This window comes from Drosophila sechellia, chromosome 2R, assembly GCF_004382195.2.
Source record: "Drosophila sechellia strain sech25 chromosome 2R, ASM438219v1, whole genome shotgun sequence".
Lineage (NCBI taxonomy): Eukaryota > Metazoa > Arthropoda > Insecta > Diptera > Drosophilidae > Drosophila > Drosophila sechellia.
The window spans coordinates 6,577,335-6,594,162 of NC_045950.1; the positions used below are offsets into that span (position 1 = coordinate 6,577,335).

The 16,828-nt window shown below is 41.8% G+C and overlaps 2 protein-coding genes across 9 annotated transcripts in view; both read right to left on the reverse strand.

Moving 5' to 3' along the window:
* LOC6608495 (potassium channel subfamily T member 2) overlaps nt 1-16,828 on the reverse strand; it is a 100,237-nt gene that overhangs the window by 42,012 nt on the left and 41,397 nt on the right. The window lies entirely within an intron of this gene.
* Nucleotides 12,467-16,650, reverse strand: LOC6608503. Its single transcript, XM_032716704.1, is given in 3 exon segments — nt 12,467-14,111; nt 14,113-14,446; nt 14,449-16,650. Coding segments are annotated over 3 exon segments (1,683 nt in total). The 5' UTR covers nt 15,305-16,650; the 3' UTR covers nt 12,467-13,618.

Below are 16,828 nucleotides of genomic sequence, written 5' to 3' on the forward strand. Positions count from 1 at the left end.
GCTATATCGTGCTAGGAACTCTTTACACACAGGCAAGGACACAGACAGATCACATAAATGCATTAGGAACACCGATAGACAGATCTACATAAAGCAGAGCAAGGAAAGCTCCCAGAAAGGATTGTTGGTGTGTTGCGGTTGGGTTACATCTGGTTATCTGGTTATCAGTTACCTGAAAGCGGTCTCTGTAACTTGCCCGATCTAAATGCTTTTTCTCGACACTAGTGTATATGGTTGGATAATATAAATAGGTTGAATATGTTTATAGCACAGTCTACAGTTTACACGTTCAGTTACACAGTACACACGAGAATTGACAGCAAATTCGAGTTGGTTTTGCCTCCTTCCGCTCTTATTTGACTAGTTTAAAGCTTTTACCAAGTTTGTATTCCGTTCTGGTCATATGTACACTTAAAAGTTAGGCTAAATATAAATATTCCTATGTAGAACCGTATAATCGATACTGCTTGGTCTCCGGTTTGTTTACAAGCACAAGTCTCACATTGATTTTTTTTACAGCTTAGGGAATATGCGCGTTTTGGTCCGCTCAGTTGGATTAGGTATTTGTTTATTTGCTAGTTAGTTATATGTAAGTTTATTTGGTCAGTTGCTGGTCGAAAATGTAAATATTTAAAGCTTCTCTCCTTGGACTCCAGTTGATATTTATTGTGTTATCCATTCGTGCTGCAAGAGAGAAATAAACATAGATGCTGCGGGCAGGAAAAACTATTGCTGGTCCGCATCGACTCAAGTGTGCTGGAAACGACTGAACATTTTTGAGCCAAACGAAATTATGGCCAAGATATCTTGCAAATAATAAAGGGAAAGGAGTCTGAAGAGCAGAAAAGCAGGACAGCAGAGCAGCATAACAGCAGCCAAGAAAGGACACCCGTTGAAAGGAGAGTCAGTCGGCCATTTGCTAAGTTCAAATGCGTGCCAGGCAGCAATTTTGCCATCTTTTGTGCCACTTAGCCCGGACCATTCGCCATTTGCCATTTACCATTCACCATTCACCATTTTCTATTTTCCATTCTCCATTGGCCACTTGTCCCCGCTTTGGCAGCAGCCACAATAATTTAATTCTGCAAACTCTGTGCTGATTAAATTAAACCATTCTATCAGCAAAGTTTAATGCACAAATATGGGATAAGCGTGTATAACACGTTTAATTAATTCATTTTGACCAGAGTCAAGCGCTTAATCTGCTGCAAACGACCGGTTGTTCAGCTGCCCGCTGCCTAAATATAGAAGCATGCCCCAACCCGAAAATCAATATGTGCTACACTGAAAATTGCTCTTACGCCAGGTGTGCGCTGGCGACATTTAAGGTAACGAAATTTCTTCGATTATTAGTTTTGTTGCAGTTGCAAGTGACAAAAACGCGACATCAAGTCACCTCGCACACACATGCAACACGAGACCAGAGTCTGCTTTGTCCCCATTTTGGAAATTGAATTTATGGCCAACACACACACACACAACAACAGCTGCTGCCTCGACAGTTTACACATTTCCCATATACGGCATGTAAGGCAAAGTTTTATACTTGGACCACTATCCCCCGAACAACCCGAAGAGCCAAGGAACTTTCCCCATCAGCTCTGAGCGAACAAGTTTATCTCGGGGCTTCTGCTCCTGGCTGATGTGGCTACGATTTTTTATGCCAAAAGTTCAAAGCAATTTTTAAAGATCAGAATGCCAAACGGAGACGCAGAGGACCAAAGGACCAAAGGACCTAAGGACCAGTTGAAGTCGGCTAGGGACCAATGACCAATGTCGAAGCAGAAGCCACAGAGAAATCATTTCATTTCAATTTATTTTCCCATTTCCATTGTTTTCACTGGTAGTTACCACTGTTGTTGTTGTTGCCCCTCAAATCGGAATTTGTTTTGCCGTGTTGGCATTTTCACACCGCAAAGCCACATGGGTGGGCAATTTTCCAACAGAACTCAGAAATTACACAACATTATTCTGGCGAATTACACGTATTTGTCTCTATGGATGTTTGTGCTGCTGTGAGTAATTACAGACTTGAATTTTACTTTGAATATTTTCTTTTTAAGCCCGACAAGATATAAACACAGAGAAAACACCAATGAAGTGTCTCTAATTGGATTAAGTGAGTTTAAAAAAGTTGTGGCATCAAAGTAATCTACTACAAAACAATTTTAAATATGTATACGCAAGAATTAACTGGAATATGAAACAAGTTATATTATTTTGAAAAGTTAATTTGATTTATGTTAAGTCTTCTGCTTTTAGGTATCAGTCCCCAGGAGTTTATTGTTCACATTTTGTTTACCTAACGACTAGAATGAGTCTTCCGCAAACAAATCCCTGGCTTTACTTAGCTTTTGACCCATAAATTGTGACACTATTTTCCGCGCTGCAAAAAGGTTGAGCTCATTAATCACAAGAGCTTCCGGCCCTTGACGCAAAAATATGCCAGATAAACCACACTGCGAATTTAGCTATGCTCTTTTTAAAGATGCTAATACTACTAATACATTTTATAATTTATAGTAGTAGGCAGCAACATAAAAAAATATTATGGGCTCTCTTGCATATCATTCACTTGCAAAAAGGAGATATAAAAAAGTGGAGGTCGCACAAAATAATTAAGCTAGTCCTTATGATCACACAAAATTATGCTAAAGAAGCTGAAAAATAAATAATAAAAACTTGGCCTTTGGGCACGTGGGCAATTATGAAAACCTCACCAACGTGAAAACTATTCTGTGGGTGTTTGTCAGCGGAAATTAATGCCTTCTGAGCGGGACGCACCACTTCTCGTCCAAAAGAAATGACCAAGGCAGCGTGAAAGGCGAATGGCGCCACTTACTTTAATTGCTGCCACGTTGCCGTGGTCCTCCGCCCTGCGTCCTGGCGGCCAAATACACAAAGGAGCCAGAGCCAGACCCAGGACCTGAGCTGGAGCTCCTCGTGTATTTAAAGCACCAGAGCGCACCGCATCCATTGCAACAATGCGACCGTCACGGTGTTGAGTTGGCCAAAACCAAAATGCCCCTGCATTGTGTTGCCTGACTGGCACTTAACGCTTTCGGTTGCGAAATTTTCGACACTCAATTGGGCACATTAACTGACACTGAGGGGCGCCCAAAGAAGGCCCTATTGATTGCCAGGCAATCTCCACCCCTTTGTCGCCCTTTGACTTGGCTCATAATTGGCTTGGCACTGGCCAAGTGCCTGCTGACCGTTTTGCAACAGGGCCATTTAGCTCCAGTTGCGTTAGTTGAGTTACTTTTATACGAGTTGCCACAGCACTGGGGCCCGGTCCATGCTCCCCGTGGGGAAGGGCAAATGGAAAGCTTATGAATGTTTAAACAACTCTCAATTGCGAGAAAAGTTTTAAATTTTTGTTGTAACTTTTACTCGCTCGCCATGGCAATGCATTAACAAACTTTAATTAATATGTGCGAGTGAAGAGTGCAGGAATATCGCTTCGATTTGAATGTTTCCAGCTTGTCTGAAAGTTTTCACTTAAAATGGTCCCCCAAGCAACAAGTTTTCCCTTTCCCCAAAACAGGGCCAATGTGACATCGTTAAATACTGAACGAAATGATAATAGGTTTTCAGTGTTGTTTATTAAATAAATAAACCCATTTAAAGATAATGGAAAGCGCGTTCGAAAGCGGTAATTGAAAGAAGTTCAGTACTATCACTGTTGGCGGCAGTCCAAATAGTGACGAAACTCTCGGGTAGAGTTTCTATATGTGCAAAACTCTTTAATGTGAAACTTATTTTTACATAGTCCTGCTATTAGATTTCAAAACCGGCTGCTGTACGAATAAATCCTTTGTCAACCACAAACTTCTAGAGAAATACACTGGAAAGATATCCAGTTCAGCATCTCATCACATTCTTGCCCGTTTTTGTTACATTGTGAATGTATTTCTTTTTCGATGTTTGATGTTTGATTTTCCCATTGATAAGCTACAGTGGTACAGCATCACAGGACGGTATACGATTACAGCTGAGTGTCTATCCCTTATACTTTGACAGCACTTTGCTGCTACATCTTGCTCACTTTGCATATGTTTGTCAAATCCAATCGAAACCCATTTCGCCCGTCACAGCGGAGCTGCTGGAATTCGAGACTCCCCGGGAATATCTAACGAAACCAACTAACGCAGGGCAGGAAACCCTGCTGCAGTTGGCCGATTAGCAAACAAGATGGTGTGGAGCAGAGTGCGACTTACTCCTGTAAAAAATGCAACGCGTTGCCTGGCAACGGTAAAAATGTGTCACCAAGGGATAGAGCAAGGGTCCTTTGCCTGAACGAGGATGCAGTCTAGCTGTATGGCAGTACAGGACAGGGAGCACTTACCCCGTTACTCGTATTCGACCAACGTTCGCTGGGAAAACGCAAAATGACTTTAAATTGAGAAATCGCTTTGTGTACGCTCTGTTCGGTTCGATTCCGCTGTGTTGTCGGTACGTGCCACTTGAATGCCACTCCAAAGGGCAGGGGCACAAATGAAGTTATGCAGTATTTTCATTGATTTCCTCTGCACAGGCCAATGAAGACTGTCCTTGGTGGCGCCCAACGTGGGGCATACCCGTAAGTTCTTACGGGCGCCCAATGCGAGTCATGCTACTGGTGTACTTACTGGCGCCCAACGTGGGGCATTCCAGAGTGTACTCACTGAAATTAAACGCGCCAAAATGGGAGGCAGCAACACCTTTATCTGCAGCACACTTAAGGGGCAAAAATCAAGCTAAAGCCCTGCCTGACTACTAGAAATGCCTTCTGCACTCCGGCTGAGTGACTTGCTGCTCTCGACATGCAGCGCAAATGAGTTGGCTAATGTGACAGGGAGCGAGGAAGGCCAAAATTCGGACAAAAGCCGGGCGAAAAATGTGGCCGTGACAGGTATGAGCTGGTTTTATGGCTGATTTGGCCGCTGGCAAGTGCATTCGCCACACATCAGTTGGCAAATGCGTTGTGCACATTACTCATATGGGCCATAAACAATTTAAAGGCATGCATTAAAGACCGCGCTCTGTGCCACTGCCACCACTTCCTGTGAGCGCAAAAACATTCAGCTCATTAAATATTGAACACGAATTTATGACCAACTGGAAAATACGCAGAAACAGAGATAGAGAGATACCGAAAAGGCATATAGAGTGAAAAAGAAGGCAAATTGCAATTTGAATTGCGTCCTGTGAGTTCGCAGAGTTGCCTACTCCCCCCGGAGAAGCTGGGCTCATTATTATTACGCAATTTGAATTTTCTGGAATGCATAAAAAATGAACCAGAAGAACATCGGCGCTTGGTTATTAATAAAGTATGCCCGATTCGTCCCTAGGTGAATTCCAAGAAAGTGCTAAATTCAATCAGCGGCAAATTAAATTTCCCTCTAGGTTAGAGCCCGAAAATCCCTGTCCATGTAATAAATTCTATTTATTTTCGCCTGCCTTTTGTTTTGACTGGCCGTGCGAACTGGAACACTTACAATTAATATTAATTTTCGCTTCGTCCGCAATATTTAATGCAAAAGTTTTGTGCACGTCAATTCGCATCAGGTCAGAAGCGGCCACATAATTGTCACTTAAAAGCTTTCACATGCTCTTTCTTTTTTACTTATTTATCTTGCTTTTCTGTCTCAATTATCTACCTGTCAGTTAGCATTACCAGGTGAGAGCCACAATAAATTTGAGAGCAGTAATCGGGCAAATTGTCTGAAAGTTTCCTCGCCTTTCGGCATAGAAAGGATTCGGATCGAAAACATGTCAGTCAAATGCAATAGGCAAGGTATTTTAACTATATCACTGGGCGGTATCGTGTAACTTAAAATTAAGCTAAGAAGTGCTTAATGAAATATAAACAGAGTTTTTGCAGCTCAATTAGCTGGAACAAAAATCAAGTGAGTCGCAAATATTTAAAACTTTATTCACTGTTTGCAGTTTCAAAAGTCTTACTCATTACTAAATAAGCTTTACCCGACATTAATTTTGTCATCTATCAAATTTCCTAATTAAGTTATAGTGGAGCTCTTAAGAACCCTAATGGAAAATAATATAATATAAATAATTTCACTACTTTTCCTAACTTGATTTAAACAACGGATTTTATGTGGCTTTTCTTATTGTTCGACAACCTACCTACACCAAGCAGCTACATATTCTTCGAAAGCCTAAACTTTGTATCATTAATTTTCATTAAATATGGAGCACTCAGCGCTGTAACTGAATCAGCTCAAATGGATTGAAATTCCATTTAATCAGGATTTTTAGCGAAGCTTTCTATTTAACATTCCCCGAATTGCGAAAGCCTTCGAACTAATAACCGGCTAACTAGATGGACCATCAGCTGGTCCCTCATCGTACCTGAGGCCAATTAGCAAACCTTTTCAATTACAATTCTCAACTTTTGCCTACTCTATTACCAACACAGCGTATGTTTTACCAGACGGCTGCAGTCCGGAGTGAAAAATCACTGTTCCGAGCTAAAATTAATAATTAACTAGAAGGGGTTGGGTGCAAATTTACGCACTTTGCACGTCACAGGAGCATCTGTGACCGCAGGAGCTGCCCGCAAAATGCCTTTTGCTTGTAAATTATAATTGTTATTAATTTTTGCCAATTTGCATGATGATGATGATCATTGAATTACCGCGCCGGCTCTCCAGCTTGTGTTGATTAAAAACTTTCCGAGCGACAAAATCGATGATGAAATTAAGTAAACAATCAATTTGCGTCGGCCAGAAATGAATGAATGAATTCCGGCTTAGTCGCTAAGCAAACACTAGCCCCACTGCCCGCTTTTCCACGATCCCCTCGGTGGGCCACCCCCTGGTTTTGGTATTTACGGCTATAATGAAATTTGTTTCTGCCCCTTCATACAAGCAAAATACATTTGCCTTTGTTGGGGCGACTCGAGAAAGGTAATTCATTTGGTCGCTGGTGCTGTCCCGCTGTTTCTGCTAATAAAACACGTCTTGCACTGCGAGAATTATGATTATGAACTTGGCCCAAAGGCCATCCCTTTTTTAGTTCGCCGCGCGATTTCTTCGAGTGTACACATCCCATACCAGTGTTTGAACAGCCTGTTGCTGTTAATACAATAAAATGGCAAACTCATCGCACTCAGCGAGGCCTAAAATATTGTTGGGATCCTTTACGGGTGGTGGAGCCACCCCCCGGCCCACCCATCTGCATTTATTGGCAATTGTCAACAGTCATTATGTGGGCCAAAAGTTTGCCATCCCGTCTAAATATAAAGTTTCATCGCTGCACGTGTCAAACAAATAAAGTGGCAAGTTTACAGGAAAAATAGTTGCGCCAAAGTTGGAATAAATTTCTGAAAACTTTGCTTAAATAAATAATGAGAAAAAGACTGTTGGCGCGTAAGTCAGGTGCTTACTTCCACAATTTAACGCAGTGTTCGTATTATTGTTTTCTTTTTCAGAAATTATTTGCCAGGAATTTTTAATGATTTGAATATTTGCGAAGGAATGTGGCATGATTATGTAGTTTAAGCCGCTCAGATGCTTAAAAGTATGCTACAAAATATATTGATTACTAGAATACGTTAAATTAGTTATTAATTAATGGGTGTATGAGTGTAAATAAATTTGTAATAATTATATTTTCTTTTTTAGCAACAGACACCATGACTAGGTTTTAAAGATTCTTAACGGAGTTAGCTCCCGCGTTTTGATGCATAATGTGAGCAAATTGGATTTGTACAATTAAATCCCCTTTTCCGGCTAAAGTCCGTGTGAATCGCAACAGCCTGGGATGGTGGCGACTAATTATTCATGCATAAATTAAAAAAATAAATTGTTGACACGAGTCACATGCCTGGGGCGGCAACTCTCGGCCTACATCTTGGCTGTCAACATGTGGCTCGGAGCGTTTAAGCCAACTTTAGGTGGCACAAGCCGCTAAGGCGACTGAAGCTTGTTTTAGAGCTCGTGTAAATAAATTAAGCGGCTTAGGATTGCATGTGTAGCCTTTCGTGGCTTCTTGTTTGCCGTTTGTCGCGCTTTTTGTAATTAAAACACTTGAGGATCCTCCGAAAGGCGTTGCTCCACGTACGAGTGCAATTCCCTCTAATGGAGCCATTTGTTGTGCTAAAGGGCAATTTTGGAACAAGTGGACTTAAATTAGTAGGACAACCTATGCTGGTAATTACTTTAACAGAGTGTCCCACTTTCCCTCGCTTAAAGTTGCTGATAAATCCGTATTAAAATCCATTTTACGGATATTTCCATCTCGTCCACGTCCTTTGCCCAAACTCAGCAATATACGTATGTACATGTTGTAAGAGCTTTGCCCTGAAAGATGAAGAGTGCCTGGCGACTCTTTTGCATAAATTATGCAGTTGCGCATATCGATGGCATTTTTAATTGAACCACCACCACGCAGCCAGCACAACCGCAAAGCATTGAAAGGGGCGTAAAAAATAGACTACTGAGTAGCGCCAGTTCGTAAAACGGCGGAAATTTAATTAAATCAATGTGTTGATTTAATTGAAATGCGGTGTCGGTGACAGTGACCATCTTAATGCACGCTTCGCCGGGCAATGCAATTAATTTGCATGATAATGCACCTTGCAAACTGTCACAGCTCGATGGGCGATCAATAATGCTCGGTATCCTAAGAAGCCTGAGCACATTTGTGAGTGAGTTCGCGAAAGGACTCGCCGGCTCATCCTGCCAAAAATACATAGGACGTGCAAGTTGGCTGCGCCTTTTAGGCACTTTGACATAAATGTTTAATGTGTGACACACCATTATTTTTGGCAGATTCTCTCTTTAAATAATTCAACTTCTTTATCTTCGAGCTCAGCCATAAATTCTATACAGATTTAAGCAAGACAAAGAACAAGTTTGAAAATATAACACTTTTGACCATGGTCCGTAGCCATCAATCAATGAAGGAAAAATGGAAAAACCAATTTTAGTTTTCCGCTCTGCATTGTCTAGCAGTTTTTCCGTGAATTCCATTTGTTGTAAACCATTAATCCGAAAGTCAGACTTCTATATGCAGTAGTAAAATATGAACCGACTGCGCGTTGACAGGCTGTCCATCAAACTGTCCTGTTGTTCCTTGGGCTGCAATGTGTCGAAGGGTTTGTTTGCTGTTTGTCTGAATGTTTGTTTGTTTGTTTGTTTGGTCCGTTGTTGCAGCAACAAGAACAAATAGAACTGCCCGGAAAGCGGGTCGAAACAGAACACTTCCCAGCCCCTCCAGCCGCCAACTATCTGTGATTGTCATGCACTTAGCCAGGCCTGACATAAGCCGACTCGTTCCCGTTCCGTTCCCGCTGGCTGGAAAAGCTGTCAGCTGTGAATTTACGATTTTAAAGCAGTGGGCGGGAAAATGGTCTTCGAGTGTAAAGCGTAATAAAAATCTTGATCCGACGCCGTAGGAAATTTCAATGCATTTTACGCTTGGATAATTGATGAATACCATACCTCCTCGCCTGACTCTTTAAGCTTGCCCTTAAATGACTGCAAGTCATTCAGCTTCATTCTCCCGTTTCCCTCTCCACCGACCATATTTTTTTATTGCATCTGCATTGTCCTGTTGCCGTTGCTCGCTTAATATCCCTGGGCCAGGACGAAACGGAGAAGGCGGAGCAGGCGGCTAAGCCAGGCCAATATTTGACTTAAACAGAACTTTTTCCTGGCGAGAAGAGCAGTTGGCAAAAACTGCGGCAGCCCAGGGGTTCTTTACTTTTCGCACTCCGCCCAGAAGGACCTTTCCCCATATCCTTGCCAGCCAGTTCTGTGCTGTTTTTCACACTAATAGAAAACAGCATGGGAAATCTGTATTAACTAGTAAAACTCTCTGGTAAATTTAAAATGGAAAAAATGCAATATATTATATCTTTTTGTTGATTAAATACATTTGTATATGGACTCTCAATGAAAAGCAGATATATTGTAATTTACAACATTTAATTTTCTTCCTGTGCGATAAATATATAATTGGTAAATATGTCTATGTGATAGTAATATATATAGCCCGGATATATCCTTGTAAACTCCAACCTGCCTTGTTTTCTATGCTGTTTCAACTATATAGACATTATTTGTTGGAGAGCTTGCCAAGCGCATTCCTACATCAAATGAACTTTTGACCCATTGTGTTCTGCTGACGGCTTTAATGCGGTTAAGTGACCTGACCCAGCCACTTGTGCTGTTTTGGCATATTTTGACAGCAAATTGACCGACAAATACAAATGGCATGCGTATGCAATTTAGCGTTGGTTTAATTATTATCGCATTGCCAGGGAATTCGGATTTCGCTTGCAAAAAAGTTAATGTAAACATATGGATTTTTACTCTAATGAATTCATAACCTTTAACTAGGGCCTTTCAGCACTTTCCCGAATGAAGATTGACATGCGAGGCGTCCATTTCGCTGGCTTCCCTTGGGAGAACGTAGTCCAATCAGGAACACACACCTTCAGCGGCACACATTGTCAATCAGCAAATAACAATCTGACAAATGCAAATACCAGAAATTCAAATTGTATGTGATATAAATAATTCACACTGAGCGGAGGGGACGCCACAGCCAGAAGGGTACTCGTATATGTTAAAAATTCCGTTTCCGCCTTCAGCTTTCCCCGATTTTCCGCTAGATGCAACAATTTAAATTTTAATTAAATGATAAAATGGAACGGAACGCAATCGTAACTTTAGCTGCGGGATTTTGTTTATTTTTTCACGTTAAGTCGGGCATAAAGGAGCGCGTAAGTTGAGAACTTAAACCCCTTCCCGGGCTTTCGGCAGTTCACGTGACGCATTCGCCCTGTGGTCCCCGGTGTGTATCCTTTGTGGGATTGTGTCACCTTACACTGTTTTCTTCGGCCCAATTTTCGTTCACTGACGTCAATCGATTGATTTTCGAGTGTGTTTTCCGTTTCGCTCCATTCTATCCCTAATTGCAGTTGACCAGCAGTCAGATACGCCCGGCTCATCAATCGTATCATAGGCATTTATTATGCAGTAATTAATTGTCGGACTCCAGGAATCGGGACAGTCCTCATTTGAGGTCAAGGTTGGCCATTGGGACCCCAGTTCCCATGTGTCGACTCTATGCTTTATTCTCACACTCAATCTGAGCACCGGACATGTCGGCACTGGGTGCCATAGCCTCTTGTCTGCTGGCCCTTTGCCATCATAAATGCCCGGCATATCGTCACATATGTCATTTGTGGCCCCTTTATGACTGAGTTTTTATTGTCATTGATGAGGGCCCAGATAGTCAAAGAAGGCGGCATAATGTAAGCTACCTTGAACTCACGTTTAAATAATTTATTTAAGTAATTATGGAGTGTATAGACAGGAATATAGTCAAGGTTGCAGCTTATGTTAATACAATTGTCCAAACCAGGGTTTAAAAATATGAGTGTTATGTTTTATTTTTTCTGATTTCTATATCGGAAAAATCCCATTAGTACTTCCACAATGAAAACACAAGTAGCTATCGAAAAACCCACACAAAGTGTTTGCCAACCTCCTCTGCAATCTTCGAGCTTTAGTACCCGAAATGTCGTAAATGGTAATTTCACAAATCGGGAATTCCTCACTGATGATATTATTTTCCGAACTGCTTCGTCGATCCAGTAATTCATAATACCGGAACTCCACACCTGAAGTGCGTGATCCTGCAGAGCCAATGCGTATATCGAATTCGGTTCTAAGACTAGGGAATATGTGAGTCCGCTGATCAAACGCAGTTCTGGGGAGCTGCAAAATGCCTTGTGAACGGAATGGCTTTGGAGTGCCCTGATAAGGCCCTCATTATAGATGAATGTCTGATAAGCGTAGCTTGTATTAAACGAAACAATCATATTCATTAGTTCCTGGCTTTTAACAACCCAGATGTTCGTCAGAAACTTCGATAGAATGTCGGGATTCATCTGCTGTTTGATAGTCATGAAGTTCATGTGATTGAAAACCACGATTATGTTACTGTCGCGCAGTTCCTGAAAGTTATTGATGTGCCGATATTGCGGATTCATAGAAAGCAATGTGCTGGTCTGAGCGGCCATAATGCCAAATATGATCAGGCCTGTGAAACTCATCACCATGGTGAACTGTCCCTTAACGGATCTCAGTCGATTGGAATTGGGAACAGACATGCTTAAAATGCATCATAGCACACGCAGGCTAAGCACCGTTTGCAGGAGGGGAATACGCCTTGGATTGCGCCGGATTCGATCGCTCATGGTTCTAAGAAGAAAATCTACAAGGCTTAGAAAAATGTAAAATCCGAAAAATATAATCGGCGCACGAAATGCATGAGCTGCATGAACCGTTCATAGGCCGACATCTCCTGTCCACAGGGCACTACGATGGACATTGATGCCATTCCGAGGAAGCAGTGAATCCTGCTCCCGCTCGAATGTCTCGAGTTTATCGTCTGCCCAGTTATGGCCAGATCTATCTCTCCCCGAAGAGTCCTTTCGATGATTTCCATTTGGGACATTTCTTCGCTGGGAGGACTGTCCAGTAGCAAAGTGATATTGTGCTGCTCGGCAAAATTTGTAATCAACTTGTATATATATCCAGTGTGTCGTTTTACATTCGTACTGGGATCCGTCCAGTAGAAACTTAGCGGTTCCACCAAGTGATCTAATGTCAAAGCAATTTTTCCCATATAATTATGCCATAGAACTGGGAAAATATTAGACTTTCCAAGGGGCTTATCGAGTCTTTCGAACTTCGGCTGAGGAAATGGAAAAAAGCGCAAAAGTTGTAAGGTTCTTTCTATTAGCAAAATATTAAGGAACTTGAGCACATCTGCTTGTTTCTGCTTCTCCGTAGACTCGAGACCAAGCCAAATCACAATCCTGGCCTCTCGCATGTGATCTAAATTGGCAACCAATGATGAGAGAAGCAATATATCCTTCTCAGAATTCATATAGAGCAGAGCCATGATTCCCTTATTGTAGTGGTTAACCAACTCAATTCTTTGAGTTTCATCCAAATGGATTATGGGCCAGGGTAACGGATATATTCCTTGAAAAAGATTCTTTTTCTGAACGTGGCTTTGCATCATCAGAAGAGTGGTTATCGTTTGTTCGCTCCACTGCTTTCAGGAAACTTTGAAGGAACTCATATTGTTTCACAGTCACTGCTGCAGCACTTGCCAACAAGAAAATAATCATTTGAGCTTCCCTCATGACTTCTGGATTAATTCTAGTGAACTAAAATCACTTGGAATTGTGCATTCCCATTTTAAAGTCATATCCGTGCATATTAGCAATAATGCATTTTAAATCGGACGCCCATCTAAAAAGCTCTGCCAGCCTGTAATCAATTTAAACGCTACATATTCCATCTCAACTACGCAATCTGAGGTTTTTTATTGAAATTATTATTAATACAACAATTATCACTGTGAAAATAGATAAGAAAGGTATACGCTTTTGGCAACCCCCTTTTAAAATGACTGCTTTATATTTGAAAATTGCGGTGCTTTTTTGATTAAGACATACAATTTATATTTTATAAGTTAAGGAAGCTTTGTAAGCAAACTAAGCATTTAAAATTGCAATTTGATTATGATTTATAATATTTAACATTTTATAACATATTTTGCTGTCTAGTGTCTTTCATATCTCTCGCTATTTGGAGCCCACGACAACTTCCACGATGAATACACAAAAGGCTAGAGCGCCACCGATTAGGAGAATCATCCAACAGCCTTTATAATCCTGCAGCTTCAGAGATTGATATCCGGTTACAATGGGTAGCTTTTCCAATTGTGAGTGCCTCACGGTGGAGATAAGATCCCGAATAGCCTCTTCCGCCCAGTAATAGACCAGACCGGCACTAAAGACCTGAAGGGTGTAGTCCTGCAGGGGCAAAGCGTAGATCGAATTCTTTTCGAGAACAGCAGTATAAGCGAGTCCACTGACCACATCTAGATTCGTGGTCCTGCAAAAGGCCTTACGGGTAGTGTGCATTTGAAGCAGCGTAAAGGGGTCTCTTTTATAGGAGAATGTCTGGAAGGCGTAGCTCGTATTCAAATCAAAGATCATCTTCATCTGCTCAATGCTGCTCACAATCCAGATGTTCTGCATGAACTTGGCTAAAAACTTGGGATCCATTTGCTGTCATGTAGTTAAGGTGGTTACAAACCACGGTTATGTTACTGTCGCGCAGTTCCTGAAAGTTCTTGATATGCCGGTATTGGGGCTTCATGGTGAGAATAGTACTCGTTTGTGCTGCCACAATGCAGGATAGAATGAGGCCTGTGATACTCATCACCATGGTCAGCTGACCATTGACGGACCTAAGTCGATTCCCTTGTGGAGTGGGCAGGGACAGAATGCAACTGAACACCCGTAGGTTGAGCACCAGGTTTAGGATCTTCTCATGTCTTGGATGGCGTTTGACTCGATCGCTTAGGGTTCCAAGTATGATCTCTATGATGTTTAGCAGGACGTAGTCAGTCCGTAGACCAAAAAGAACCGATCAAACATTGGCAACTCCGGACCACAAGGAACGGCGATAGATAGGGCTGTCATTCCTAAAAGAGGCTGAGCCCTACTTCCGTTTGGGTGTCTAAAGCTAATCAACTGCCCGGTTAGTGGTAAGTCAATCTCTCCCCGAACAGTCCTTTCGATAATTTCCTTTTGGGTAGTATTTGTGTTGAGGGGCCATTTCAAGAGCATGGTAATATTGTATCTCTGCGTAAAGGCTTTAAAGACTTTGTAGACAGATCCACTTTGCGTTCTATGACCGGTTTTTGGATTAAAAGAATAGAAGCTCCGTGGTGGCACCAAGTCGGGCACAGCTATTGCATTTTTGCCCATAAAGTTGCGCCAAAGAGCGGGATATATTTCCTTTTCTTCGAAAGGTTTGTCGATAACTTGCACCATTGGCTGGGGAAATGGATAAAATCGTCGAGTTTTTAATGTATTTTCTATTACCACGAGATTAAGAAACTTTTGCTCAGATGCCTGAAAAACAATATTTTGAAGAAAAGTTTCCGAAGGGCTCATCTGTAACCAGATCATAATCCTCGCATCTCTAATATGATTGAAATCCAGAGCCAGGATGTCCTTGTTAAAATTGTTTACTAGTTCAACTCTTTTAGTTTCGTCAAAGCGAATTATAGGCCAGGATATGGGGTAAAGTCCGTGCAGAAAATAGTGTTTATGGACTTTCCTTTGCATTAGAAGAATAGTTGAAATATATCTCTCTTTGTGCACCGCTTCTAGGAAATTCTTTAGGAATTGGAGTTGTTCCGTTGAGGAAACCACTCCGCCGACCAGTAACCAGACTAAGAGTTTTATTTGCCTCATTTTTTATGGCCTTTTGAAACTGAACTGATGTCACAGACGAAACTACCATTCGTTTTAAAACGTATATCCGCATACCACTAATGTAATTCAAATCAAACCCCCATCTAAAGTTCTCTGAAAACCAGCAATCAAGGTAAGCATTACGTATACGCACTGTAATCCGCGAACTGCGTTTTCATATTTAAATTAGCATGAATATTAAACTCAAATTACTTTCACACCGCGGCAACCTCCAGGTTTGTAAATATTTAATTAAAGGCAGAGCAGCCATTGTGCCCCAAGCTCGGAAACTTTCGAACACACATGTTTATGTCCTGCCATACGGTAGTGCTTTTATTCCGTTTTTGGTTACTTTCCCCATAAAACCCACTCGAGCTGAAGCCCCTCAACGACATAATTTACAAAGCGCTTTGGCAGCTGTCTACCTCTGTCTGCAGTCTCCCGACTCCCAGCTCCCGGCTCCTGGTTCTTAGCTCCCGGCTCTCCTGCCTCCTTACCAACACTTCCGGCTCTCCTCCTCGTCCGCTTATCATTGTCAGTGGCAGTTTGTGTTTGTGGAAGGAAGCAGGAGTCCTAGCAGCCGGAGGAAGCAGAGCATTCCAAGCGCATTTAATGCGCATAATGTCAAATGCAACAAGGCAACGGAAACAACAAACCTCAGTACAAAACCGCAAATGGAGGAGAAAGAGCAGAAATTCAAAGGGTAAGGGGCTTTCTTCTGCCAAAAGGGCACTGGTGTGTGTGGTATTGGTATTTTTAAAGAAGCTCATTCAGTGGACTTTCTTTTATCTCATTATAACTTTTAAGGCAACATGTTAACAAGCTAATTGGGTACGTTTTGTCGCTATTAGTAAATTATTGGACAAAAGGATTTTAAAGTTAACAATGTGGATGGTATCGATCAGTTTCAGAAGCCATAGATGCTATAAATATCGACGTCTTTTGTTTTGCTGCTAATATTTAATCGGCTGTATCAAAGGGAATGGAAATATTGTAGTACTCGCTTATATCAAACGAAGTTTTTCCAACGAGTTTTCTTCCTTCTGACCCTTTCCAAAAACTACTTTATATTTATAAAACCATTTGAAACATTTCCCATCGTTTTGAGGGCTTGTGAGTGCGGAACCAAGCCCAGATAAATACTGGCGCCCAACTACTTTGTGTGTGCATGTACCTTCAGATAAACTTTTATTGATATAAAAAATTACCCACGTAGAGCAAACAGCCGGGAAGGCAAAGCGAGAATTGGTAAGGACAACAGTTCCGTTATAACGGAAGCGGCACACGGATGCGGATGCGGATTCACTTTCGATTGCACACTTGAGTCGAGAGCGGAAATACTTGAATGTTACGGCGTACCAACGTACCTTTGGCTTTATCGTGGCCCATCGAAGTGCTAGGTGTGTGTGGTGTTTAAGATTTCGTGCGTTGTCTGAGGACTTTTATTGAGGCTAAGCTGTTTTTCGCTGGCCGAAAATGAGGCCCAAAGGACACCGTATTGCGCGAGCGCGGCATTGGCAATAA